General features: G+C 44.1%; 1 protein-coding gene across 1 annotated transcript in view; it reads left to right on the top strand.

Annotated features, from left to right (window-relative positions):
- LOC135571480 (basic proline-rich protein-like) overlaps window positions 1–27,057 on the top strand; it is a 41,410-nt gene that overhangs the window by 7,223 nt on the left and 7,130 nt on the right. The window contains exon 3 of the mRNA XM_065018011.1: window positions 650–831. Coding sequence (XP_064874083.1) covers window positions 650–831 — 182 coding nt within the window. The remainder of the gene's footprint in view (window positions 1–649; window positions 832–27,057) is intronic.

The following is a 27,057-nucleotide window of genomic DNA, read 5'->3' as shown; positions in this document are numbered from 1 at the left end:
GCCACTTTAATAAAAATATTTAATAAAGGTATCACTAGTCAGTTTAAATAATGCCACTTTAATAATGTTTACATATCCTACATTACTCATCTCATGTGTATATACTGTATTTCATACTATCTATTGCATCTTGCATATGTCGCACGGCCATAACTCATCCATATATTTACATGTACATATTCTTATTCATTCCTTTACACTTTCCTTTGCACTGAATTTGTTAGATTACTTGTTAGATATGACTGCACTGTCGGAACTAGAAGCACAAGCATTTTGCTACACTCGCATTAACATACAGTATGCTAACCATGTGTATGTGACCAATAAAATGGATTTGATTTGGATAGGAGTGAGATCCACTCCATGTAGTATTGATAGGAGTGAGATCCACTCCATATAGTATTGATAGGAGTGAGATCCACTCCATATATTATTGATAGGAGTGAGATCTGTTCCATATAGTATTGATAGGAGTGAGATCCACTCCATATATTATTGATAGGAGTGAGATCCGTTCCATGTAGTATTGATAGGAGTGAGATCCGTTCCATGTAGTATTGATAGGAGTGAGATCCCCCTCCATATAGTTTTAAGTTTTAAGTTCCTCGGCGTACACATCGATACAAACTGCAATGGTCCACCCACACAGATAGTGTGGTGAAGAAGGCTCAGCAGCGCCTCTTCAACCTCAGGAGGCTGAAGAAATTTGTCTTGTCACCTAAAACCCTCACAAACTTTTACAGATGGACAATCGAGAGCGCCCCATCGGGCTGTATCAGAGCCTGGTACGGCAACTGCTCCGCCCACAACCATAAGGCTCTCCAGAGGGTGGTGCGGTCTGCACAACGTATCACCAGGGGAAAACTACCTGCCCTCCATGACACCTACAGCACCCGATGTCACAGGAAGGCCAAAAATATCATCGAGGACAACAACCACCCGAGCCACTGCCTGTTCACCCCGCTATATCATCCAGAAGGCGAGGTCAGTACAGGTGCATCAACGCTGGGACCAAGAGACTGAAAAACAGCTTCTATCTCAAGGCCCTCAGACTGTTAAACAGCCATCACTAACATAGAGAGGCTGCAGCTAACATACAGACTCAAATCTCTGGCCACTTTAATAAAAAGATTTAATAAAGGTATCACTAGTCAGTTTAAATAATGCCACTTTAATAATGTTTACATATCCTACATTACTCATCTCATGTGTATATACTGTATTTCATACTATCTATTGCATCTTGCATATGTCGCACGGCCATAACTCATCCATATATTTACATGTACATATTCTTATTCATTCCTTTACACTTTCCTTTGCACTGAATTTGTTAGATTACTTGTTAGATATGACTGCACTGTCGGAACTAGAAGCACAAGCATTTTGCTACACTCGCATTAACATACAGTATGCTAACCATGTGTATGTGACCAATAAAATGGATTTGATTTGGATAGGAGTGAGATCCACTCCATGTAGTATTGATAGGAGTGAGATCCACTCCATATAGTATTGATAGGAGTGAGATCCACTCCATATAGTATTGATAGGAGTGAGTTCCACTCCATATAGTATTGATAGGAGTGAGATCCACTGCATATAGTATTGATAGGAGTGAGTTCCACTCCATATTGTCATGTAGAGCAGCACAGCCAGGAGTAGAGCAGAAGCACTAGTAAGACCTCACATTTTATGAAACAATAATGCCTTGTAACTAAGCAACACTATTTTAAATCCATTTTGTGCATAAGGTGGAAGAAGCCAGCTGGGAAATCTGATGGACGAAGTGTACTTCCTGTTATATGTAGTAAAGTGTTAAGAGCAAAATACAAGCACATATAGGAAAGCAACAACATGTAACATAAGGTGAAGTGTGTGTCCATGGAAAGTAGCTCATAAACAAACACATTGCATAAACATTGCAGGTTCACCATTTGAATTCAGGCCCTCATCAAGTGGCTTGTTCTATATGATCTAGAATTGATCCCTGAGGGTTTCACAGTGAGGCCAATGGTGACTTCAAAACAGAGTGTAATGGCTGTGACAGGAGAAAACTGAGGATGGATCATCAACATTGTAGTTACTCCACAATACTAAACTACAGGGTGAAAAGGAAGCCTGTACAGAATAAAACGACTCCAAAACATGCATCCTGTGTGCAACAAGGCACTGAGGTAATACTGCAAACAAATTGCAAACAAATTAACTGTATGTCCTGAATACAAAAGTGTTTTGTTTGGGCCAAATCCAACACATCACATTACACATCCGCTTCATGTTATGGGTATGCTTGTCAATGGCAAGAACTAGGGAGTTTTTTTTTTAAAAAAAATAAAAATAAACGGAATGGAGCCAAGCACAGGTAAAATCCTAAAGGAAAACCTGGTTCAGTTTGCTTTCCATCAGACACTGAGATTAATTCACCTTTCAGCAGGACAATAACCTAAAACACAGTGCCAAATATACACTGGAGTTGTTCACCAAGATGACATTGAATGTTCCTGAGTGGCCGAGTTACAGTAGACAAGACTTTAGAATGATTGTCTAGCAATGATCAACAACCAATTTGACGGAGCTTGAAGAATTTTGAAAATAATAATGGGCAAATGTTGTACAATCCAGGTGTGGAAATCTCTTAGAGACTTACCCAGTAAGACTCACAACAGTAATCACTCTTAGAGACTTACCCAGTAAGATGCACAGCTGTAATCACCCTTAGAGACTTACCCAGTAAGATGCACAGCTGTAATCACCCTTAGAGACTTACCCAGTAAGACTCACAACAGTAATCACTCTTAGAGACTTACCCAGTAAGATGCACAGCTGTAATCACCCTTAGAGACTTACCCAGTAAGACTCACAACAGTAATCACTCTTAGAGACTTACCCAGTAAGACTCACAACAGTAATCACTCTTAGAGACTTACCTAGAAAGACCCACAACAGTAATCACTCTTAGAGACCCACCCAGTAAGACTCACAACAGTAATCACTCTTAGAGACTTACCCAGTAAGATGCACAGCTGTAATCACCCTTAGAGACTTACCTAGAAAGACCCACAACAGTAATCACTCTTAGAGACTTACCCAGTAAGATTCACAGCTGTAATCACTACCAAAGGTGATTCTAATGTATTGACTCAGGGGTGTGAATGACATATATGTAAATGAGATGTTTCTGTAAATCACTTTCAACAAATCAGCAACATTTTCTAAGGAAGTATGAAGCTCTCTCATCCATTTATATGCAAATGATACTGTCTTATACTCAGCTGGACCCTCCCCAGATGTTGTGTTAAATGCTCTGCAACAAAGATTTCTTAGTGTCCAACAAAGCTTTCTCTACGTTTAACCTTGTTCTGAACAATTCCAATACAAAGGCCATGTGGTTTGGTAAGAAAAATACCCCTCTTCCCAAAGGTGTTATTACCACCTCTGAGGGTTTAGAGCTTGAGGTAGTCACCTCATTACAAGTACGGCTAGACGGTACACTGTCCTTCTCTCAGCACATATCAAAGCTTCCTCGGCATACACATCACAGACAAACTGAATTGGTCCACTCACACAGACAGCATCGTGAAGAAGGCGCAGCAGCGCCTCTTCAACCTCAGGAGGCTGAAGAAATTCGGCTTGTCACCAAAAGCACTCACAAACTTCTACAGATGCACAATCGAGAGCATCCTGGCGGGCTGTATCACCGCCTGGTACGGCAACTGCTCCGCCCACAACCGTAAGGCTCTCCAGAGGGTAGTGAGGTCTGCACAACGCATCACCGGGGGCAAACTACCTGCCCTCCAGGACACCTACACCGCCCGATGTTACAGGAAGGCCATAAAGATCATCAAGGACAACAACCACCCGAGCCACTGCCTGTTCACCCCGCTATCATCCAGAAGGCGAGGTCAGTACAGGTGCATCAAAGCTGGGACCGAGAGACTGAAAAACAGCTTCTATCTCAAGGCCATCAGACTGTTAAACAGCTACCACTAACATTGAGTGGCTGCTGCCAACACACTGACTCAACTCCAGCCACTTTAATAATGGGAATTGATGGGAAATTATGTAAAATATATCACTAGCCACTTTAAACAATTCTACCTAATATAATGTTTACATACCCTACCTTATTCATCTCATATGTATACGTATATACTGTACTCTATATCATCTACTGCATCCTTATGTAATACATGTAATCACTAGCCACTTTAACTATGCCACTTTGTTTACATACTCATCTCATATGTATATACTGTACTCGATACCATCTACTGTATCTTGCCTATGCTGCTCTGTACCATCACTCATTCATATATCTTTATGTACATATTCTTTATCCCCTTACACTGTGTATAAGACAGTAGATTTGGAATTGTTAGTTAGATTACTTATTGGTTATTACTGCATTGTCGGAACTAGAAGCACAAGCATATTCCTACACTCGCATTAACATCTGCTAACCATGTGTATGTGACAAATAAAATTTGATTTGATTTGCAGGCTAAAGTTAAATCTAGACTTGGTTTCCTCTATCGAAATTGTTCCTCTTTCACCAATCGTGATTGAGATGACCATTCTTCCCATGCTTGATTACGGAGAGATTATTTATAGATCAGCAGGTAAGGGTGCTCTTTAGCGACTAGATATTCTTTACCATTCGGCCATCAGATTTGCCACCAATGTTCCTTATAGGACACATCACTGCACTCTATACTCGTCTGTAAACTGGTCGTCTCTGTATACCCATCGCAAGACCCACTGGTTGATGCTTATTTATAAAACCCTCTTAGGCCTCACTCCCCCCTCTCTGATATCTACTGCAGCCCTCATCCTCCACCTACAACACCCGTTCTGTCAGTCTCATTCTGTTAAAGGTCCCCAAAGCACACACATCCCTGGGTCGCTCCTCTTTTCAGTTCGCTGCGACTGGAACGAGCTACAACAAACACTGAAACTGGACAGTTTTATCTCCATCTCTTCATTCAACAACAATCATGGACACTCTTACTGACAGTTGTGGCTGCTTTGTGTGATGTATTGTTGTCTCTACCTTCTTGCCCTTTGTGCTGTTGTCTGGGCCCAATAATGTTTGTACCATGTTGTGTTGCTACCATGTTGTGTTGCTACCATGCTGTGCTCCTACCATGTTGTGTTGCTTCCATGTTGTTGTCATGTTGTGTTTCTACCATGCTGTGTTGCTGCCATGTTGTGTTGCTACCATGTTGTGTTGCTACCATGTTGTTGTTATGTTGTGCTACTGCCATATTGTGTTTCTTCCATGTTGTTGTCATGTTGTGTTGCTACCATGTTGTGTTGCTACCATGTTGTGTTGCTACCATGCTGTGCTGCTACCATGCTGTGTTGCTACCATGTAGTGTTGCTACCATGTTGTGTTGCTACCATGTTGTGTTGCTACCATGCTGTGTTGTCATGTTGTGTTGCTACCATGCTGTGTTGTCATGTTGTGTTGCTACCATGTTGTGTTGCTACCATGTTGTGTTGCTGCCATGTTGTGATGCTACCATGTTGTGTTGCTACCATGGTGTTGTTATGTTGTGCTACTGCCATATTGTGTTGCTTCCATGTTGTTGTCATGTTGTGTTGCTACCATGTTGTGTTGCTACCATGTTGTGTTGCTACCATGTCGTTGTCATGTTGTGTTGCTACCACGTTGTGTTGCTACGATGTTGTGTTGCTACCATGTTGTTGTCATGTTGTGTTGCTACCATGCTGTGTTGTCATGTATTGCTGCCTTGCTATGTTGTTGTCTTAGGTCTCTCTTGGTGTGATGTGTGTTTTGTCTTATATTTATATTGTATTTATTTATTTTTTTAATCCCAGGCCCCCGTTCCCGCAGGAGACATTTTGCCTCTTGGTAGGCCGTCTTTGTAAAGAAAAAATGTGTTCTTACCTGACTTGATTAGTTGAATAAAGGTTAAATAAAATAAAAATAAAATCTTCTAAGAACTCTTGTGTAGCTTGTGACTTGTGTCTTAGAGCAAAACAAAACGGACGCTACTGACATTTTAGCAAAAAAAGACCAAGACCCGAGACCCTTTGGGATCTGCCCTTGCCTCACAAAGCTCTAGCTTAGCCCCCATTAATCACACACACTAATGGTTGGTACCAACAGATGTCAAAGAAATAGACCAATCCGATGGTGCAAGCACACAATGATTAAAAGGGGTTAAAAGTCCGAACCACGCCAGAGGTGCAATGGACCTCGTTGGGTTAATCTTCTCGCAACGGAAAAGAATTGGGAGGGTCTCATTATCAGTCTTCCTAGAATGCTTTGTTGCAGGTTGATTTTTAGAGTAGTTTGTTTTAATATATACTTTTCTGCATGCATATTGATTGATTAATTGATCTTATACTATACAAAGATAAAATAACTTATTTCAAAACTAATCCGATCTGCAAGGGGGTTTGCAGTTGCATCCCAAATCACCTAGCGCCATTTTGGAAGACCAAACGCAGTCTGTTGGAAGTCCTCCAATCGTCCACAATTGTCCTCCAATTGCCAACTATTTCATTTTTATAAGGAAACAGAAAACAGGGGCAGTGGGAGAAACTATTCAAGTACATATATTTTGAAAATGATCAAAAACAATGTATTGCTAGCTAGCTAGCTAACTTGCTAAAGAAAGTTAGTGTGCAGGCTGATGATTGAATCCATAACCATTTCTCTGTCACTAACAAACACAGTCTCGGCTGGGTATCTCTCACAGTCACTAACAAACACAGTCTCGGCTGGGTATCTCTCACAGTCACTAACAAACACAGTCACCGGTGAGTTTCTCTCACAGTCACTAACAAACACAGTCACGGGTGAGTATCTCTCACAGTCACTAACAAACACAGTCACCGGTGAGTATCTCTCACAGTCACTAACAAACACAGTCACGGGTGAGTATCTCTCTCAGTCACTAACAAACACAGTCACTAGTATCTCAAACAAACACAGTCACCGGTGAGTATCTCTCACAGTCACTAACAAACACAGTCACGGGTGAGTATCTCTCTCAGTCACTAACAAACACAGTCACCGGTGAGTATCTCTCTCAGTCACTAACAAACACAGTCACCGGTGAGTATCTCTCACAGTCACTAACAAACACAGTCTCGGCTGGGTATCTCTCACAGTCACTAACAAACACAGTCACCGGTGAGTAACTCTCAAATTCACTTCGAAAGGCATACTGGGAAATATGCAGATAAAGCTTTACAACTTACAATGTGTAAATCCGCCACCCCTCTACATGTGTTATTCTCTAACGCTGAAAAAGTGTATCATCTCTAATAAAGTTTTCAGTTCATTCAGAATTTGCATATTAACAATAGTCACCAACACTCTAGGGCTGTTAGTTTAACACTATTTCAGTGGGTCACACATGCACACTAAGAAAGTGAATTCTGATCTCATATTTGCTGTGGATATACAGCCCCTGGATCGTGACCTTCTCTCTGAAATCCTACAATCCCCCCCCCAAAAAATCATTCATTATTCATTCAAGTGCTTTGATTGACCACCTGATCGTTATCTTTATGACGTGATAAGATCCAAACCATTCAAGCCACACCTCTGGTGAAATCAGTGACTATAACCACACACAAAATAAAAAATGCATTTCCTGTAAAACAAATCATCCTTCGTTGTTAGAACCCAGTCTGTCGATTTAAAAGAATAATTTCCATTCGCCCAGCCGCACATTAAGACAAAACAACACAGAGGAAAGTAAACCGCACATTAAGACATACAGACATTGAAAGACCAAAGGCAACAAGTAATATCGGCATTATGGGCATGGTAACAGTAATATGGAGGGCTGTATTTAATTTCCTGTAAAGCCCAAAGCTTTCAGTGGGGTGTTAAGAACAGATATCTGCTGCAGATAGTATCCAAGTAGGAGCAGTTAGAAGTGATGCAGTCGGCTGTCCATCTGCTCTGTTATCAGCGTGAGTCTTTGACTTCCCATCCCAAGCTGAGCTGCTACTAACGGCAACAGGAAAGCTATTTTAACACAGTAACTTTGACTGTGTTAAATCTAACACTTTCTTAGTGTGTGTATATGTGACCCACTGAAAATAGTGTTAAACGTGGCTGTTGCAATGCCAGGATAGTGGGTTTGATTGTCGGGACCAAGTCATACATTAAACGAAATGGATACACGCACCACCGTAAGTGGCTTTGGATAAAGGAGTCTTCTAAATGGATTTTATTCATATACTTCTAAATGTATATATACTGTAACTGAAGGAGCTTCACACAAACACAAACACACACACACACACAAACCCGCTCTCAGAGGGCCCTATTCGCTTTGTTTCACTGCAAAAGTATATCTATTTTTTTTTTTTGAGAACTTTTGACGGCAAATTCAGAGTAGAACAGTACAGAAACTAACTGAGCAACAAAACAACCCAGGAGAGTCTCTGCCAAGGCTTACACCAGACATCTGACAACAGGTAAAGAGAACAGACAGATCTGGGATGTGTCTGTAAGGATGGCAGACTGAAGATAGAAACTAATAACACAATGAAACACAAAAAAAGAAGAAGAATATGGGAGAAAATAGCATTGAAACTACAGTAAATTTAAAGGTCTGTTGGACGATATCATACAGATTGTTCTCTCTCACAACATAGGCAAAGGAAGTAGTTTTGAGGTGGTGGGGGGGGGTGTAAAATGTAAACAATTTCCTGCACTGAAGATGTCTACGCTGGTCTGCTAACATAGCTAGTAAAGGGCCAGTGCACTACTTTTGTGATAAAACATTTTTTTTTTAAATGCATTTGAATGTTTACCAACATTAGCAACTTGAGTCTGATAATTATCTGTACAAAACAGTTCATCTGAATTTTAAAAAAAAAATAATAATAATAAAAATAATTTAAAAAAAAAAATTATTACTTGATATGTCTCCGTGTTTTCCCGAGTGGAGCAGCAGTCAGTGCAAGAGGTGTCACTACAGTCCCTGGTTCAAATCCAGACTGTATCACATCGGCCCATGATTGAGCGGTGCACAATTGGCCCAGCGTCGTCCTGGTTTAGCCGGGGTAGGTTCTGCCCCTGAACAAGGCAGTTAACCCACTGTTCCCCGGTAGGCCATTATTATAAATAAGAATTTGTTCTTAACTGACTTGCCTAGTTAAATAAATAAAAATACTTTGCAAATGCAACATATTTCAATGTGTAAACTGAAATGGTCTATTCATTCATCTTCCATTTTAGTAGACGCTCTTGTCCAGAGCAACTTAGTGGATACATTCTGTAATATTTTTTTTGTACTGGTCCCGCATGGGAATCAAACCCACAACCCTATCATTGCAAGTGCCATGCTCTACCAACTGAGCCACATCACATCTTCGCAAACCGTCTGATGTCTAATTGTACTCAATTACTGTATTGGTCATTGTTTATCTCCATGGTGACAGAAAGTCAACAGGTACAAATCTAGTTGACCATCCTATGTACAATACAGCAATGTGCATTTACATGAAGTGGTTTGTAAGGATGGTAAATGAATACTGCACCAAAAGTGGTTGTTTTCCCATGTTATTTGATCAAGGAACATATTTAATTCGATGTGGATGTTTTGTGTCTTTACAAGAGTATTACTATTCACTAACTTTTTTTTTTTTTACCAAAGAGGAGATGCTGACATTTTTTATTTATTGACTTGCATCAGATGTATATATATCGGTCTGCTCATACTAGTAATGGCCCAATGTACTACTCTTGCATCAGATGTATATATATCGGTCTGCTCATACTAGTAATGGCCCAATGTACTACTCTTGCATCAGATGTCTACATCGGTCTGCTCATACTAGTAATGGCCCAATGTACTACTCTTGCATCAGATGTCTACATCGGTCTGCTCATACTAGTAATGGCCCAATGTACTACTCTTGCATCAGATGTCTACATCGGTCTGCTCATACTAGTAATGGCCCAATGTACTACTCTTGCATCAGATGTCTACATCGGTCTGCTCATACTAGTAATCGCCCAATGTACTACTCTTGCATCAGATGTCTACATCGGTCTGCTCATACTAGTAATGGCCCAATGTACTACTCTTGCATCAGATGTATATATATCGGTCTGCTCATACTAGTAATGGCCCAATGTACTACTCTTGCATCAGATGTATATATATCGGTCTGCTCATACTAGTAATGGCCCAATGTACTACTCTTGCATCAGATGTATATACATCGGTCTGCTCATACTAGTAATGGCCCAATGTACTACTCTTGCATCAGATGTATATATATCGGTCTGCTCATACTAGTAATGGCCCAATGTACTACTCTTGCATCAGATGTATATATATCGGTCTGCTCATACTAGTAATGGCCCAATGTACTACTCTTGCATCAGATGTATATATATCGGTCTGCTCATACTAGTAATGGCCCAATGTACTACTCTTGCATCAGATGTATATATATCGGTCTGCTCATACTAGTAATGGCCCAATGTACTACTCTTGCATCAGATGTATATATATCGGTCTGCTCATACTAGTAATGGCCCAATGTACTACTCTTGTAAAAATCAATGTATTAAAAACATTGGATCTTAATCTGATCACACTGTTGCAGAAGGACATTTCAAACTTAAAAGCTTCTGAAGTTGATCATTTCCACTGAAATTTCAGACTAGTTTTACCGTTATGAAAAAGGTATCAACCCTTTCATTTATTTTTATTAAAACACATTGTAATTCATATTTCCTGTTGCTGCAGGATTATTTTCCTGCTGTAAGAGACTGGTTCAAATTAAGATCCTACATTTGTATACTACTCTCTGCAAAACGCCCCCTCCTCTCCTCTCCCATCTCCTCTCCTCTCCTCTTCTCATCTCCTCCCCTGTTAGCTACACACAGAGCTGTTCTCTCATTGTCATTAGAATCCTCAGATACTGTAGAAGCCGGTTTATTAGCGTTCTGTAGCTTCCACGGCAACGGTGGATTGCAAAGGTGGATGCTAAAAATATTATTTGGCTGAAGTGTGAAATAAGGAACAGGCAGAACAGCCTTGCTCTCTCTCTCTGGAGAAGGAAGGAGCAGGCTGAACAGCCTAGCTCTCTCTCTGGAGAAGGAAGGAGCAGGCAGAACAGCCTTGCTCTCTCTCTGGAGAAGGAAGGAGCAGGCAGGACAGCCTAGCTCATTGGAGAAAGAAGGAGCAGGCAGAACATCCTAGATCATTGGAGAATGAAGGAGCAGGCAGGACAGCCTAGCTCATTAGAGAAGGAAGGAGCAGGCAGGACAGCCTAGCTCATTGGAGAAAGAAGGAGCAGGCAGAACAGCATAGCTGTCTCTGGAGAAAGATGAAGCAGGCAGAACATTCTAGATCATTGGAGAGAGAAGGAGCAGGCAGGACAGCCTAGCTCATTGGAGAGAGAAGGAGCAGGCAGGACAGCCTAGCTCATTGGAGAGAGAAGGAGCAGGCAGGACAGCCTAGCTCATTGGAGAGAGAAGGAGCAGGCAGGACAGCATAGCTCATTAGAGAAAGAAGGAGCAGGCAGGACAGCCTAGCTCATTAGAGAAAGAAGGAGCAGGCAGGACAGCCTAGCTCATTGGAGAGAGAAGGAGCAGGCAGGACAGCCTAGCTTATTGGAGAGAGAAGGAGCAGGCAGGACAGCCTAGCTCATTAGAGAAGGAGCAGGCAGGACAGCTTAGCTCATTAGAGAAGGAGCAGACAGGACAGCCTAGCTCATTGGAGAGAGAAGGAGCAGGCAGGACAGCCTATCTTTCTCTGCATGTGAGAAATGTATTAGACAGCACCTCACAGCGCATGAGAGCCTTTCAAAGCATAGGGGTCGGGGATTTGCGATCAATGACACGAAGACTGGGAAAAATGAAAGCTGCTGGTTTTCCGTCCTCTTTGTCTCTCAACTATAGGTACAATGGCAATATCCACGGAGGCGTCAACTGAATGCCAATGCAGGCTGTGGCATGAGTCCCAACTCACACCCTATTCCTTATGTACTGCACTACAGTTGACCAGAGGCATACGGGTGCACTATTCTACTATATGTTATTATTACTATATGTAGTATAGTGCACTACTGTACATAATAGCGTGCTGATGAAAAGTAGGGCACTATAAAGGGAATAGAAAGCTGTTTGACACACACTCACAATGCCCTGTCAAGAGCCTCCCCACTGATAGAGCCAGGAATTTGACTTTCATTGACCACAGTTGAGTGAATGCTGGTTTCATTATGTTACAGAATGGATGGCAGAGATTCAGATTCGTAGAGTCAGTTGAGTGAATGCTGGTTTATTATATTACAGAATGGATGGCAGAGATTCAGATTCGTAGAGTCAGTTGAGTGAATGCTGGTTTCATTATGTTGTAGAACGGATGGCAGAGAATCAGATTCGTAGAGTCAGTTGAGTGAATGCTGGTTTATTATATTACAGAATGGATGGCAGAGATTCAGATTCGTAGAGTCAGTTGAGTGAATGCTGGTTTCATTATGTTGTAGAACGGATGGCAGAGAATCAGATTCGGAGAGTCAGTTGAGTGAATGCTGGTTTATTATATTACAGAATGGATGGCAGAGATTCAGATTCGTAGAGTCAGTTGAGTGAATGCTGGTTTATTATATTACAGAATGGCAGATTCCAAGATGGCGTAGCAGTCGGATGTGTGTTTTGTCTTGTCCCGTCCTGTCTGGTGTAAATATAGTTTTTCCTCGTTTTTTTCTGTATATATTTCGTACATATTTTAATCTCACTTTCCAACTACAGGCTGAATATACTCTCCTGCAACCCGCATCACCCAATGTGGTACGGATCTGCTTTTTCTATACTTTAGAATCGGAACCCTCATCAGAAGCTAGCCAGCTAACTAGCTACTAGCTAGTAGCTAGCCACTGCTAGCGGTCTTCAACGCTAACTAGGACACCAGCGCGACATCTACCCAAAGCATATCAGACTGCTTTTTCTCTACCACATCTCCGGATTCCTACCGCAAGCTCTGAACCTTTACACCGGATCATCGCAACTAGCTAGCTGCAATCCGAGTGGCTACTCCTGGCTAACGTCTCTGTCCCAGAGCAAGCACCAGTTAGCCTGGAGCTAGCCTGGAGCTAAGCCCATCTCCCGACTAGCCGAAGAGGTCCAACAATACCTAATTTGCCAATTGGCCTGGACCCTCTACTGCCGACACGGAGCCCCGCCGATCTATCACGACTGGTCCGCCGACATAATCGTCCGAGGGGGTTTCAACAGGCTTTTCCGCTGCAACATCGCCAAAGATCCATCTGCTGGCCAAGGCCCGCGAGCTTTCTGAATCGCTGTATCTCCAGCTCACCGCATGAAGAGGAATAAACAGACTCACCCCATCGCGACGTCCCCCAAAGGTTAACTTTCTAGCCCTCGCTATCTCCCTGCTTGCTAATTCGGCCTGCTAATGGCTAGCTTGTCAAGCTCCGGTCCGCTAACTGCTACCTTGTCTAGCTCGGGCCTACGAACTGTTAGCTTGTTAGCACAGGCCTGCTAACCGTCTGAACCACCTCGTCCCAATCACTCTCTGACCCCATTTACTTTCTATCTCTTTTTGATTTTTAATTTGTTTATACCTTCCGGAAACCTGCCTCACCCAATGTGATACGGAATCGCTATTACTTTTACTCTTATTTTTATTTTTATGACACACTCAAGAACCTCCAGACGCTAACCAGCTAACTAGCTACAAGCTATTTAGTCATTGTTAGTTTTTTAAAAACCTGGATAACACTCGCCAGCCCAGCCCCCTGCCCATCCACCGCTGCCCCTGGACACTGATCTCTTGGCTACATAGCTGACGCACGCTGGACTGTCCATTAATCACGGTACTCCTTTCTGCTTGTTTGTCTTACCTGTCGGCCCCGTTGCCTAGTCAACGCCATTTTACCTGCTGTTTGTTGTGCTAGCGGATTAGCCTCGCCTACTGTTTTTAGCTAGCTTTCCAAATTCAACACCTGTGATTACTGTATGCCTCGCTGTATGTCTCTCTCAGATGTCAATATGCCTTGTATACTGTTGTTCAGGTTAGTTATCATTGTTTTAGTTCACAATGGAGCCCCTAGACCCACTCTGCATACCCCTGTTACCTCCTTTGTCCCACCTCCCACACATGCGGTGACCTCACCCATTTACAACCAGCATGTCCAGAGATACAACCTCTCTCATCATCACCCAGTGCCTGGGCCTACCTCCGCTGTACCCGCACCCCACCATACCCCTGTCTGCGCATTATGCCCTGAATATATTCTACCATGCCCAGAAACCTGCTCCTCTTATCCTCTGCCCCCAATGCTCTAGGCGACCAGTTTTGATAGCCTTTAGCCGCACCCTCATACTACTCCTTCTCTGTTCCGCGGGTGATGTGGAGGTAAACCCAGGCCCTGCATGTCCCCAGGTACCCTCATTTGTTGACTTCTGTGATCGAAAAAGCCTTGGTTTTATGCATGTCAACATCAGAAGCCTCCTCCCTAAGTTTGTTTTACTCACTGCTTTAGCACACTCTGCTAACCCTGATGTCCTTGCCGTGTCTGAATCCTGGCTCAGGAAGGCCACCAAAAATTCAGACATTTCCATACCCAACTATAACATCTTCCGTCAAGATAGAACTACCAAAGGTTGCAGTCTACTGCAGAGATAGCCTGCAAAGTAATGTCATACTTTCCAGGTCCATACCCAAACAGTTCGAACTACTAATTTTGAAAATTACCCTCTCCAGAAATAAGTCTCTCACTGTTGCCGCCTGCTACCGACCACCCTCAGCTCCCAGCTGTGCCCTGGACACCATTTGTGAATTGATCGCCCCCCATCTAGCTTCAGAGTTTGTTCTGTTAGGTGACCTAAACTGGGATATGCTTAACACCCCGGCAGTCCTACAATGTAAGCTAGATGCCCTCAATCTCACTCAAATCATCAAGGAACCCACCAGGTACAACCCTAACTCTGTAAACAAGGGCACCCTCATAGACGTCATCCTGACCAACTGGCCCTCCAAATACACCTCCGCTGTCTTCAACCAGGATCTCAGCGATCACTGCCTCATTGCCTGTATCCGCCACGGAGCCGCAGTCAAACGACCACCCCTCATCACTGTCAAACGCTCCCTAAAACACTTCTGTGAGCAGGCCTTTCTAATCGACCTGGCCCGGGTATCCTGGAAGGACATTGACCTCATCCCGTCAGTTGAGGATGCCTGGTCATTCTTTAAAAGTAACTTCCTCACCATTTTAGATAAGCATGCTCCGTTCAAAAATGCAGAACCAAGAACAGATACAGCCCTTGGTTCACTCCAGACCTGACTGCCCTCAACCAGCACAAAAACATCCTGTGGCGGACTGCAATAGCATCGAATAGCCCCCGTGATATGCAACTGTTCAGGGAAGTCAGGAACCAATACACGCAGTCAGTCAGGAAAGCTAAGGCCAGCTTCTTCAGGCAGAAGTTTGCATCCTGTAGCTCCAACTCCAAAAAGTTCTGGGACACTGTGAAGTCCATGGAGAACAAGAGCACCTCCTCCCAGCTGCCCACTGCACTGAGGCTAGGTAACACGGTCTCCACCGATAAATCCACGATTATCGAAAGCTTCAATAAGCACTTCTCAACGGCTGGCCATGCCTTCCGCCTGGCTACTCCAACCTCGGCCAACAGATCCGCCCCCCCCGCAGCTCCTCGCCCAAGCCTCTCCAGGTTCTCCTTTACCCAAATCCAGATAGCAGATGTTCTGAAAGAGCTGCAAAACCTAGACCCGTATAAATCAGCTGGGCTTGACAATCTGGACCCTCTATTTCTGAAACTATCTGCCGCCATTGTTGCAACCCCTATTACAAGCCTGTTCAACCTCTCTTTCATATCGTCTGAGATCCCCAAAGATTGAAAGCTGCCGCAGTCATCCCCATCTTCAAAGGGGGAGACATCCTGGACCCAAACTGCTATAGACCTATATCCATCCTGCCCTGCCTATCTAAGGTCTTCGAAAGCCAAGTCAACAAACAGGTCACTGACCATCTCGAATCCCACCGTACCTTCTCCGCTGTGCAATCTGGTTTCCGAGCCGGTCACGGGTGCACCTCAGCCACGCTCAAGGTACTAAACGATATCATAACCGCCATCGATAAAAGACAGTACTGTGCAGCCGTCTTCATCGACCTCGCCAAGGCTTTCGACTCTGTCAATCACCATATTCTTATCGGCAGACTCAATAGCCTCGGTTTCTCGGATGACTGCCTTGCCTGGTTCACCAATTACTTTGCAGACAGAGTTCAGTGTGTCAAATCGGAGGGCATGCTGTCTGGTCCTCTGGCAGTCTCTATGGGGGTGCCACAGGGTTCAATTCTCGGGCCGACTCTTTTCTCTGTATATATCAATGATGTTGCTCTTGCTGCGGGCGATTCCCTGATCCACCTCTACGCAGACGACACCATTCTATATACTTTCGGCCCGTCATTGGACACTGTGCTATCTAACCTCCAAACAAGCTTCAATGCCATACAGCACTCCTTCCGTGGCCTCCAACTGCTCTTAAACGCTAGTAAAACCAAATGCATGCTTTTCAACCGATCGCTGCCTGCACCCGCATGCCCGACTAGCATCACCACCCTGGATGGTTCCGACCTTGAATATGTGGACATCTATAAGTACCTAGGTGTCTGGCTAGACTGCAAACTCTCCTTCCAGACTCACATCAAACAGCTCCAATCGAAAATCAAATCAAGAGTCGGCTTTCTATTCCGCAACAAAGCCTCCTTCACTCACGCCGCCAAGCTTACCCTAGTAAAACTGACTATCCTACCGATCCTCGACTTCGGCGATGTCATCTACAAATGGCTTCCAACACTCTACTCAGCAAACTGGATGCAGTCTATCACAGTGCCATCCGTTTTGTCACCAAAGCACCTTATACCACCCACCACTGCGACTTGTATGCTGTAGTCGGCTGGCCCTCGCTACATATTCGTCGCCAGACCCACTGGCTCCAGGTCATCTACAAGTCCATGCTAGGTAAAGCTCCGCCTTATCTCAGTTCACTGGTCACGATGGCAACACCCATCCGTAGCACTCGCTCCAGCAGGTGTATCTCACTGATCATCCCTAAAGCCAACACCTCATTTGGCCGCCTTTCGTTCCAGTACTCTGCTGCCTGTGACTGGAACGAACTGCAAAAATCGCTGAAGTTGGAGACTTTTATCTCCCTCACCAACTTCAAACATCAGCTATCCGAGCAGCTAACCGATCGCTGCAGCTGTACATAGTCTATTGGTAAATAGCCCACCCATTTTCACCTACCTCATTCCCATACTGTTTTTATACTGTTTTTTTATTTATTTATTTACTTTTCTGCTCTTTTGCACACCAATATCTCTACCTGTACATGACCATCTGATCATTTATCACCCCAGTGTTAATCTGCAAAATTGTATTATTCGCCTACCTCCTCATGCCTTTTGCACACATTGTTCTACTGTGTTATTGACTTGTTAATTGTTTACTCCATGTGTAACTCTGTGTTGTCTGTTCACACTGCTATGCTTTATCTTGGCCAGGTCGCAGTTGCAAATGAGAACTTGTTCTCAACTAGCCTACCTGGTTAAATAAAGGTGAAATGAAATAAAATTTAAAAAAGAATGGATGGCAGAGATTCAGATTCGTAGAGTCAGTTGAGTGAATGCTGGTTTCATTATATTACAGAATGGATGGCAGAGATTCAGATTCGTAGAGTCAGTTGAGTGAATGCTGGTTTATTATATTACAGAATGGATGGCAGAGATTCTGATTCGTAGAGTCAGTTGATCCTTTGTTTCCTTCAGCACATTTGCGAAACTACAAAAATGTTTTATGTCCTTGTGGAAATAGTGGATTTATGGCAGTGCAGCAGAATAGATCTGGGCACTAAGCACGCCATCATTTCTTTGTGAGACTGTCGCCGAGGAAACTAAAATGAGAAGTGAGCTATTGTTTTTTAAAAACATCAATAGGTTGAGGCAGATCTAATTAAAACACACACATACGCACGCACGCACGCACACACACACACACAAACATGCAAGCGCACACGCATACGCACGCACGCACACACACACACACACAAACATGCAAGCGCACACGCATACGCACGCACGCACACACACACACACACACAAACATATGAAGAAAGTGGGTTTAATTGCTCTCACATAGAATTACAGTTGATTAAATTACCATATAATAACTGAAATAACACTTCAGGACACACTATTACTCTATTCCTCCGGTTATAACATAAATACATCATTATATGAACATGTAGTTATTAGTAATATATACTAAACGTTATCAAAGAATACACCTATTACTTTATTCCTCCTGGTATGACATAAAAAAAAATATGTTGCCCCCACTATTATCTAGTGGACAGTGGGGTCAACATGCTGCATGACAGAGAAGGGGTTATTATCTAGTGGACAGTGGGGTCAACATGCTGCATGACAGAGAAGGGGTTATTATCTAGTGGACAGTGGGGTCAACATGCTGCATGACAGAGAAGGGGTTATTATCTAGTGGACAGTGGGGTCAACACGCTGTTTGACAGAGAAGGGGTTATTATCTGGTGGACAGTGGGGTCAACATGCTGCATGACAGAGAAGGGGTTATTATCTAGTGGACAGTGGGGTCAACATGCTGCTAGTGACAGAGAAGGGGGGTTATTATCTAGTGGACAGTGGGGTCAACATGCAGAGAAGGGGTTATTATGCATGACAGAGAAGATAAGGGGTTATAATCTAGTGGAACAGTGGGGTCACGCTGACAGAGAAGGGGTATGACAGAGATGAGGGGGTTATTATCTGGTGGACAGTGGGGTCAACACGCTGTATGACAGAGAAGGGGTTAGTATCTAGTGGACATTGGGGTCAACATGCTGTATGACAGAGAAGGGGTTATTATCTAGTGGACAGTGGGGTCAACACGCTGTATGACAGAGAAGGGGTTATTATCTAGTGGACAACATGCTGGGGTCAACATGCTGCATGACAGAGAAGGGGTTATTATCTAGTGGACAGTGGGGTCAACATGCTGCATGACAGAGAAGGGGTTATTATCTAGTGGACAGTGGGGTCAACATGCTGTATGACAGAGAAGGGGTTATTATCTAGTGGACAGTGGGGTCAACATGCTGCATGACAGAGAAGGGGTTATTATCTAGTGGACAGTGGGGTCAACATGCTGCATGACAGAGAAGGGGTTATTATCTAGTGGACAGTGGGGTCAACATGCTGCATGACAGAGAAGGGGTTATTATCTAGTGGACAGTGGGGTCAACACTTTGTTTGAGAGAAGGGGTCTGTATGACAGAGAAGGGGTTATTATCTAGTGGACAGTGGGGTCAACATGCTGACAGAGAAGGGGTGACAGTGGACAGTGGGGTCAACATGCTGGACAGAGAAGGGGTTATTATCTAGTGGACAGTGGGGTCAACATGCTGTATGACAGAGAAGGGGTTATTATCTAGTGGACAGTGGGGTCAACATGCTGCATGACAGAGAAGGGGTTATTATCTAGTGGACTGGGGTCAACATGCTGTATGACAGAGAAGGGTTTATTATCTAGGTGGGGTCAACATGCTGCAGAGAAGGGTTATCATCTAGTGGACAGTGGGGTCAGAGACAGAGGGGTTATTATCTAGTGGACAGCTGGGAGAAGGGGTCAACATGCTGTTTGACAGAGAAGGGGTTATTATCTAGTGGACAGTGGACATGCTGTTTGACAGAGAAGGGGTTATTATCTAGTGGACTGTTCAACATGCTGTATGACAGAGAAGGGGTTATCTATTGTGACAGTGGGGTCAACACGCTGTATGACAGAGAAGGGGTTATTATCTAGTGGACAGTGGGGTCAACATGCTGCATGACAGAGAAGGGGTGGACATTCATCTAGTGGACATTGGGGTCAACACGCTGTATGACAGAGAAGGGGTTATTATCTAGTGGACAGTGGGGTCAACATGCTGGACAACACGCATGACAGAGAAGGGGTTATTATCTAGTGGACAGTGGGGTCAACATGCTGCATGACAGAGAAGGGGTTATTATCTAGTGGACATTGGGGTCAACACGCTGTATGACAGATAAGGGGTTATTATCTACTGGACATTGGGGTCAACATGCTGTTTGACAGAGAAGGGTTTTATTACCTAGTGGACAGTGGGGTCAACATGCTGCATGACAGAGAAGGGGTTATTATCTGTGGACAGTGGGGTCAACATGCTGGACAGAGAAGGGGTTATTATCTAGTGCAGTGGGGTCAACACGCTGACAGAGAAGGGGTTATTATCTAGTGGACATGTGGGGAAGGGGTTATTATCTAGTGGACATGCAACATGCATGACAGAGAAGGGGTTATTATCTAGTGGACAGTGGGGTCAACATGCTGCATGACAGAGAAGGGGTTATTATCTAGTGGACAGTGGGGTCAACACGCTGTATGACAGAGAAGGGGTTTATTATCTAGTGGACAGAGAAGGGGTGGGGGGTCAACATGCTGCATGACAGAGAAGGGGTTAATCTAGTGGACAGTGGGGTCAACATGCTGCATGACAGAGAAGGGGTTATCTAGTGGACAGTGGGGTCAACACGCTGTATGACAGAGAAGGGGTTATTATCTAGTGGACAGTGGGAGTCAACATGGGGTGCTGTATGACAGAGAAGGGGTTATTATCTAGTGGACAGTGGGGTCAACATGCTGCATGACAGAGAAGGGGTTATTATCTAGTGGACAGTGGGGTCAACATGTATGACAGAGAAGGGGTTATTATCTAGTGGACAGAGACAGGGGTTATTATCTAGTGGACAGTGGGGTCAACATGCTGTTTGACAGAGAAGGGTTATTATCTATCTATTGGACAGAGGGGTCAACAGTGGGGTCAACACGCTGTATGACAGAGAAGGGGTTATTATCTAGTGGACAGTGGGGTCAACATGCTGCATGACAGAGAAGGAAGGGGTTATTATCTGGACAGTGGACATGTATGACAGAGGGGTTATTATCTAGTGGACAGTGCTGCTGTTTGACAGAGAAGGGGTTATTATCTAGTGGACATTGGGGTCAACATGCCGTTTGACAGAGAAGGGTTTATTATCTAGTGGACAGTGGGGTCAACACGCTGTATGACAGAGAAGGGGTTAGTATCTAGTGGACAGTGGGGTCAACATGCTGCATGACAGAGAAGGGGTTATTATCTAGTGGACAGTGGGGTCAACATGCTGTTTGACAGAGAAGGGGTTATTATCTAGTGGACAGTGGGGTCAACATGCTGTTTGACAGAGAAGGGGTTATTATCTAGTGGACAGTGGGGTCAACACGCTGTATGACAGAGAAGGGGTTATTATCTAGTGGACAGTGGGGTCAACATGCTGCATGACAGAGAAGGGGTTATTATCTAGTGGACATTGGGGTCAACACGCTGTATGACAGAGAAGGGGTTATTATCTAGTGGACAGTGGGGTCAACATGCTGGGGAGAAGGGGTCAACATGCTGTTTGACAGAGAAGGGGTTTATCTATCTAGTGGACAGAGAAGGGTTATTATCTACAGTGGGGTCAACATGCTGTATGACAGAGAAGGGGTTATCATCTAGTGGACAGTGGGGTGCTGGGAGAAGGGGTCAATCATGCTGCATGACAGAGAAGGGGTTATTATCTAGTGGACAGTGGGGTCAACACAGCTGTATGACAGAGAAGGGGTTAGTATCTAGTGGACATTGGGGTCAACATGCTGTATGACAGAGAAGGGGTTATTATCTAGTGGACAGTGGGGTCAACACGCTGTATGACAGAGAAGGGGTTATTATCTAGTGGACAGTGGGGTCAACATGCTGCATGACAGATAAGGGGTTATTATCTAGTGGACAGTGGGGTCAACATGCTGCATGACAGAGAAGGGGTTATTATCTAGTGGACAGTGGGGTCAACATGCTGTATGACAGAGAAGGGGTTATTATCTAGTGGACAGTGGGGTCAACATGCTGACATGACAGAGAAGGGGTTATCATCTAGTGGACATTGGGGTAGAGAAGGGGTTATTATCTAGTGGACAGTGGGGTCAACATGCTGCATGACAGAGAAGGGGTTAGTATCTAGTGGACAGAGAAGGGGTGGGGGGGTCAACATGCTGCATGACAGAGAAGGGGTTATTATCTAGTGGACAGTGGGGTCAACATGCTGTTTGACAGAGAAGGGGTTATTATCTAGTATGACAGAGAAGGGGTTATTATCTAGTGGACAGTGGGGTCAACACGCTGTATGACAGAGAAGGGGTTATTATCTAGTGGACAGTGGGGTCAACATGCTGCATGACAGAGAAGGGGTTATTATCTAGTGGACAGTGGGGTCAACACGCTGTATGACAGAGAAGGGGTTATTATCTAGTGGACAGTGGGGTCAATGACAGAGAAGGGGTGCTGCATGACAGAGAAGGGGTTATTATCTAGTGGACAGTGGGGTCAACATGCTGCATGACAGAGAAGGGGTTATTATCTAGTGGACAGTGGGGTCAACATGCTGTTTGACAGAGAAGGGGTTATTATCTAGTGGACAGTGGGGTCAACATGCTGTTTGACAGAGAAGGGGTTATCTATTGGACAGTGGGGTCAACACGCTGTATGACAGAGAAGGGGTTATTATCTAGTGGACAGTGGGGTCAACATGCTGCATGACAGAGAAGGGGTCATTATCTAGTGGACATTGGGGTCAACACGCTGTATGACAGAGAAGGGGTTATTATCTAGTGGACATTGGGGTCAACATGCTGTTTGACAGAGAAGGGTTTATTATCTAGTGGACAGTGGGGTCAACATGCTGCATGACAGAGAAGGGGTTATTATCTAGTGGACAGAGAAGGGGTTATTGGGGACAGAGAAGGGGTCAATCTAGTGGACATTGGGGTCAACACGCTGTATGACAGAGAAGGGGTTATTATCTACTGGACATTGGGGTCAACATGCTGTTTGACAGAGAAGGGTTTATTACCTAGTGGACAGTGGGGTCAACATGCTGCATGACAGAGAAGGGGTTATTATCTGGTGGACAGTGGGGTCAACATGCTGCATGACAGAGAAGGGGTTATTATCTAGTGGACAGTGGGGTCAACATGCTGCATGACAGAGAAGGGGTTATTATCTAGTGGACAGTGGGGTCAACATGCTGTTGACAGAGAAGGGGTTATTATCTAGTGGACAGTGGGGTCAACATGCTGTTTGACAGAGAAGGGGTTATTATCTAGTGGACAGTGGGGTCAACATGCTGCATGACAGAGAAGGGGTTATTATCTAGTGGACAGTGGGGTCAACATGCTGCATGACAGAGAAGGGGTTATTATCTAGTGGACAGTGGGGTCAACATGCTGTATGACAGAGAGAAGGGGTTATCTATCTAGTGGACAGTGGGTGGGGTCAACACGCTGTATGACAGAGAAGGGGTTATTATCTAGTGGACAGAAGGGGTTATTATCTGGTGGACAGTGGGGTCAACATGCTGTTTGACAGAGAAGGGGTTATTATCTAGTGGACAGTGACAGTGGGAGAAGGGGTCAACTATGCTGGGGTCATGACAGAGAAGGGGTTATTATCTAGTGGACAGTGGGGTCATCAACACGCTGTATGACAGAGAAGGGGTTATTATCTGGTGGACAGTGGGGTCAACATGCTGCATGACAGAGAAGGGGTTATTATCTAGTGGACAGTGGGGTCAACATGCTGCATGACAGAGAAGGGGTTATTATCTAGTGGACAGCTGGGGAAGGGTCAACAACACGCTGTTTGACAGAGAAGGGGTTATTATCTAGTGGACAGTGGGGTCAACATGCTGCATGACAGAGAAGGGGTTATTATCTAGTGGACAGTGGGGTCAACATGCTGGGACAGAGAAGGGGTTATTATCTAGTGGACAGTGGGGTCAACACGCTGTATGACAGAGAAGGGGTTATTATCTAGTGGACAGTGGGGTCAACATGCTGTATGACAGAGAAGGGGTTATTATCTAGTGGACAGTGGGGTCAACACGCTGTATGACAGAGAAGGGGTTATTATCTAGTGGACAGTGGGGTCAACATGCTGCATGACAGAGAAGGGGTTATTATCTAGTGGACATGGGGTCAACACGCTGTGGATGACAGAGAAGGGGTTATTATCTAGTGGACAGTGGGGTCAACATGCTGTTTGACAGAGAAGGGTTTATTATCTAGTGGACAGTGGGGTCAACACGCTGTATGACAGAGAAGGGGTTATCATCTAGTGGACATTGGGGTCAACATGCTGCATGACAGAGAAGGGGTTATTATCTAGTGGACAGTGGGGTCAACATGCTGCATGACAGAGAAGGGGTTATTATCTAGTGGACAGTGGGGTCAACATGCTGTTTGACAGAGAAGGGGTTATCTATTGGACAGTGGGGTCAACACGCTGTATGACAGAGAATGGGTTATTATCTAGTGGACAGTGGGGTCAACATGCTGCATGACAGAGAAGGGGTCATTATCTAGTGGATATTGGGGTCAACACGCTGTATGACAGAGAAGGGGTTATTATCTACTGGACATTGGGGTCAACATGCTGTTTCACAGAGAAGGGGTTATTATCTAGTGGACAGTGGGGTCAACATGCTGTTTGACAGAGAAGGGGTTATCTAGTGGACAGTGGGGTCAACACGCTGTATGACAGAGAAGGGGTTATTATCTAGTGGACAGTGGGGTCAACATGCTGTTTGACAGAGAAGGGGTTATTATCTAGTGGACAGTGGGGTCAACATGCTGTTTGACAGAGAAGGGGTTATTATCTAGTGGACAGTGGGGTCAACTTGCTACATGACAGAGAAGGGGTTATTATCTAGTGGACAGTCGGGTCAACACGCTGTATGACAGAGAAGGGGTTATTATCTAGTGGACAGTGGGGTCAACATGCTGTTTGACAGAGAAGGGGTTATTATCTAGTGGACAGTGGGGTCAACTTGCTACATGACAGAGAAGGGGTTATTATCTTTATCTAGTGGACAGTGGGGTCAACACGCTGTTTGACAGAGAAGGGGTTATTATCTAGTGGACAGTGGGGTCAACATGCTGCATGACAGAGAACGGGTTATTATCTAGTGGACATTGGGGTCAACATGCTGTATGACAGAGAAGGGGTTATTATCTAGTGGACAGTGGGGTCAACACGCTGTATGACAGAGAAGGGGTTATTATCTAGTGGACAGTGGGGTCAACATGCTGCATGACAGAGAAGGGGTTATCATCTAGTGTACAGTGGGGTCAACACGCTGTATGACAGAGAAGGGGTTATTATCTAGTGGACAGTGGAGTCAACATGCTGCATGACAGAGAAGGGGTTATTATCTAGTGGACAGTGGGGTCAACATGCTGCATGACAGAGAAGGGGTTATTATCTAGTGGACAGTGGGGTCAACATGAAAACTCAGCGGTAGGTTGTTGTATATAGAATACCTGCTGAGAAACAGCTGTGTTTGGGAATAGAATGCATTTCTCAACCCTTCTTTGGCTGGCTTTCCGTCTTCGTATTATCATCCTGATGTGAATAAACAGACCGTTTTAACATATATAGTGGTACCCCTTTGCGACTCCAAGCCTAGCAGAAGACTTGTTTTGGTATGTCTCAAATAGCACCCCATTCTCTATATAGTGCACTACTTTTGACCGGGGCTCATAAGGCTCGATATAGAAAATAGTGTGCCATTTGGGCACACGGAGTGTGTTCTTGTTGATCATCTCCAACACTCTCCTGAGTTGAATCGTATAGCTCGCAGGACCTGCTTGTAATCCTGCATGTAGCATTAGAATAGAGATAACTGATTGAGATAAGTCATTCATTCAGCTAGTCAGGACTTCAGGAATCATTTGAAAGTGTCTGTGCGAGTGTATATATACTGTAGCTATAAGCGATGTCCAACAAAGTCAAACATATTTGTTTTTCTTAAAATGGGAATAACATAATTGAACATATTTTTTTCAAACACGCAAAACACACACGCATATTCCTTACAGTGACCTGACCTGACAGACATGTTATTCTGCTCTACCCACACTCTGAAACAGTATTGACCTGCTCGATCTAGAACCCTTCATCCTTTCCCAAATCAATTCTTCCCTGGATGATGAAAATGCCACAGGTGTATACAGTGTCTAACATTGCTCCTGTTAACTGGGCACTTTGACCACGTTGAAAGGATTGATTGATTGATTGATCAAAATGACATAAACAGTAGCAGTGTTTGTTGTTATACATGAGAATGAACATTCACAATAAAGAACAATAATCTGTTTCACACAGTTTATGATTTTATTTTTGTTCATGCTTCAATGAAACTCAGTAACTAAAATATGTTATCTAGTGTGTTCAGCGGGACCGGTGCTTTGATATCAGACCGTATTCAATGAAACTTAGTAACTATAATATGTTATCTAGTGTGTTCAGCGGGACCGGTGCTTTGATATCAGACCGTATTCAATGAAACTTAGTAACTAAAAGATGTTATCTAGTGTGTTCAGCGGGACCGGTGCTTTGATATCAGACCGTATTCAATGAAACTTAGTAACTATAATATGTTATCTAGTGTGTTCAGCGGGACCGGTGCTTTGATATCAGACCGTATTCAATGAAACTTAGTAACTATAATATGTTATCTAGTGTGTTCAGCGGGACCGGTGCTTTGATATCAGATCGTATTTGACTGTGCTTTCTCAGGACATTCAGGTTAAACACAGTTTATTCAATACGCAGCAGCATCCCTCATGCCACACAGTGGGATCAGACTCGTTTACCATGGAGACCCTGGCTGACAACATAATGTAAAGGCTGTTGGTGGAAGAAGGTGAGGATCAAGGTGCAGCGTGGTACGTGTTCGTCATTTATTAAATAGAACTGAACACTAAATACAACGTAACAAAAAGAACAACCGAAACTGCTCCGTCAGGCACAAAACACAAAACAGAAAGCAACTACCCACAAAACAACCGGTGGGAACAGGCTACCTAAGTATGGTTCTCAATCAGAG

This window comes from Oncorhynchus nerka, linkage group LG1, assembly GCF_034236695.1.
Source record: "Oncorhynchus nerka isolate Pitt River linkage group LG1, Oner_Uvic_2.0, whole genome shotgun sequence".
Classification (NCBI taxonomy): domain Eukaryota; kingdom Metazoa; phylum Chordata; class Actinopteri; order Salmoniformes; family Salmonidae; genus Oncorhynchus; species Oncorhynchus nerka.
The sequence above is the reverse complement of the archived record's forward strand: the minus strand, read 5'-3'. Positions and strand labels throughout refer to the sequence as shown.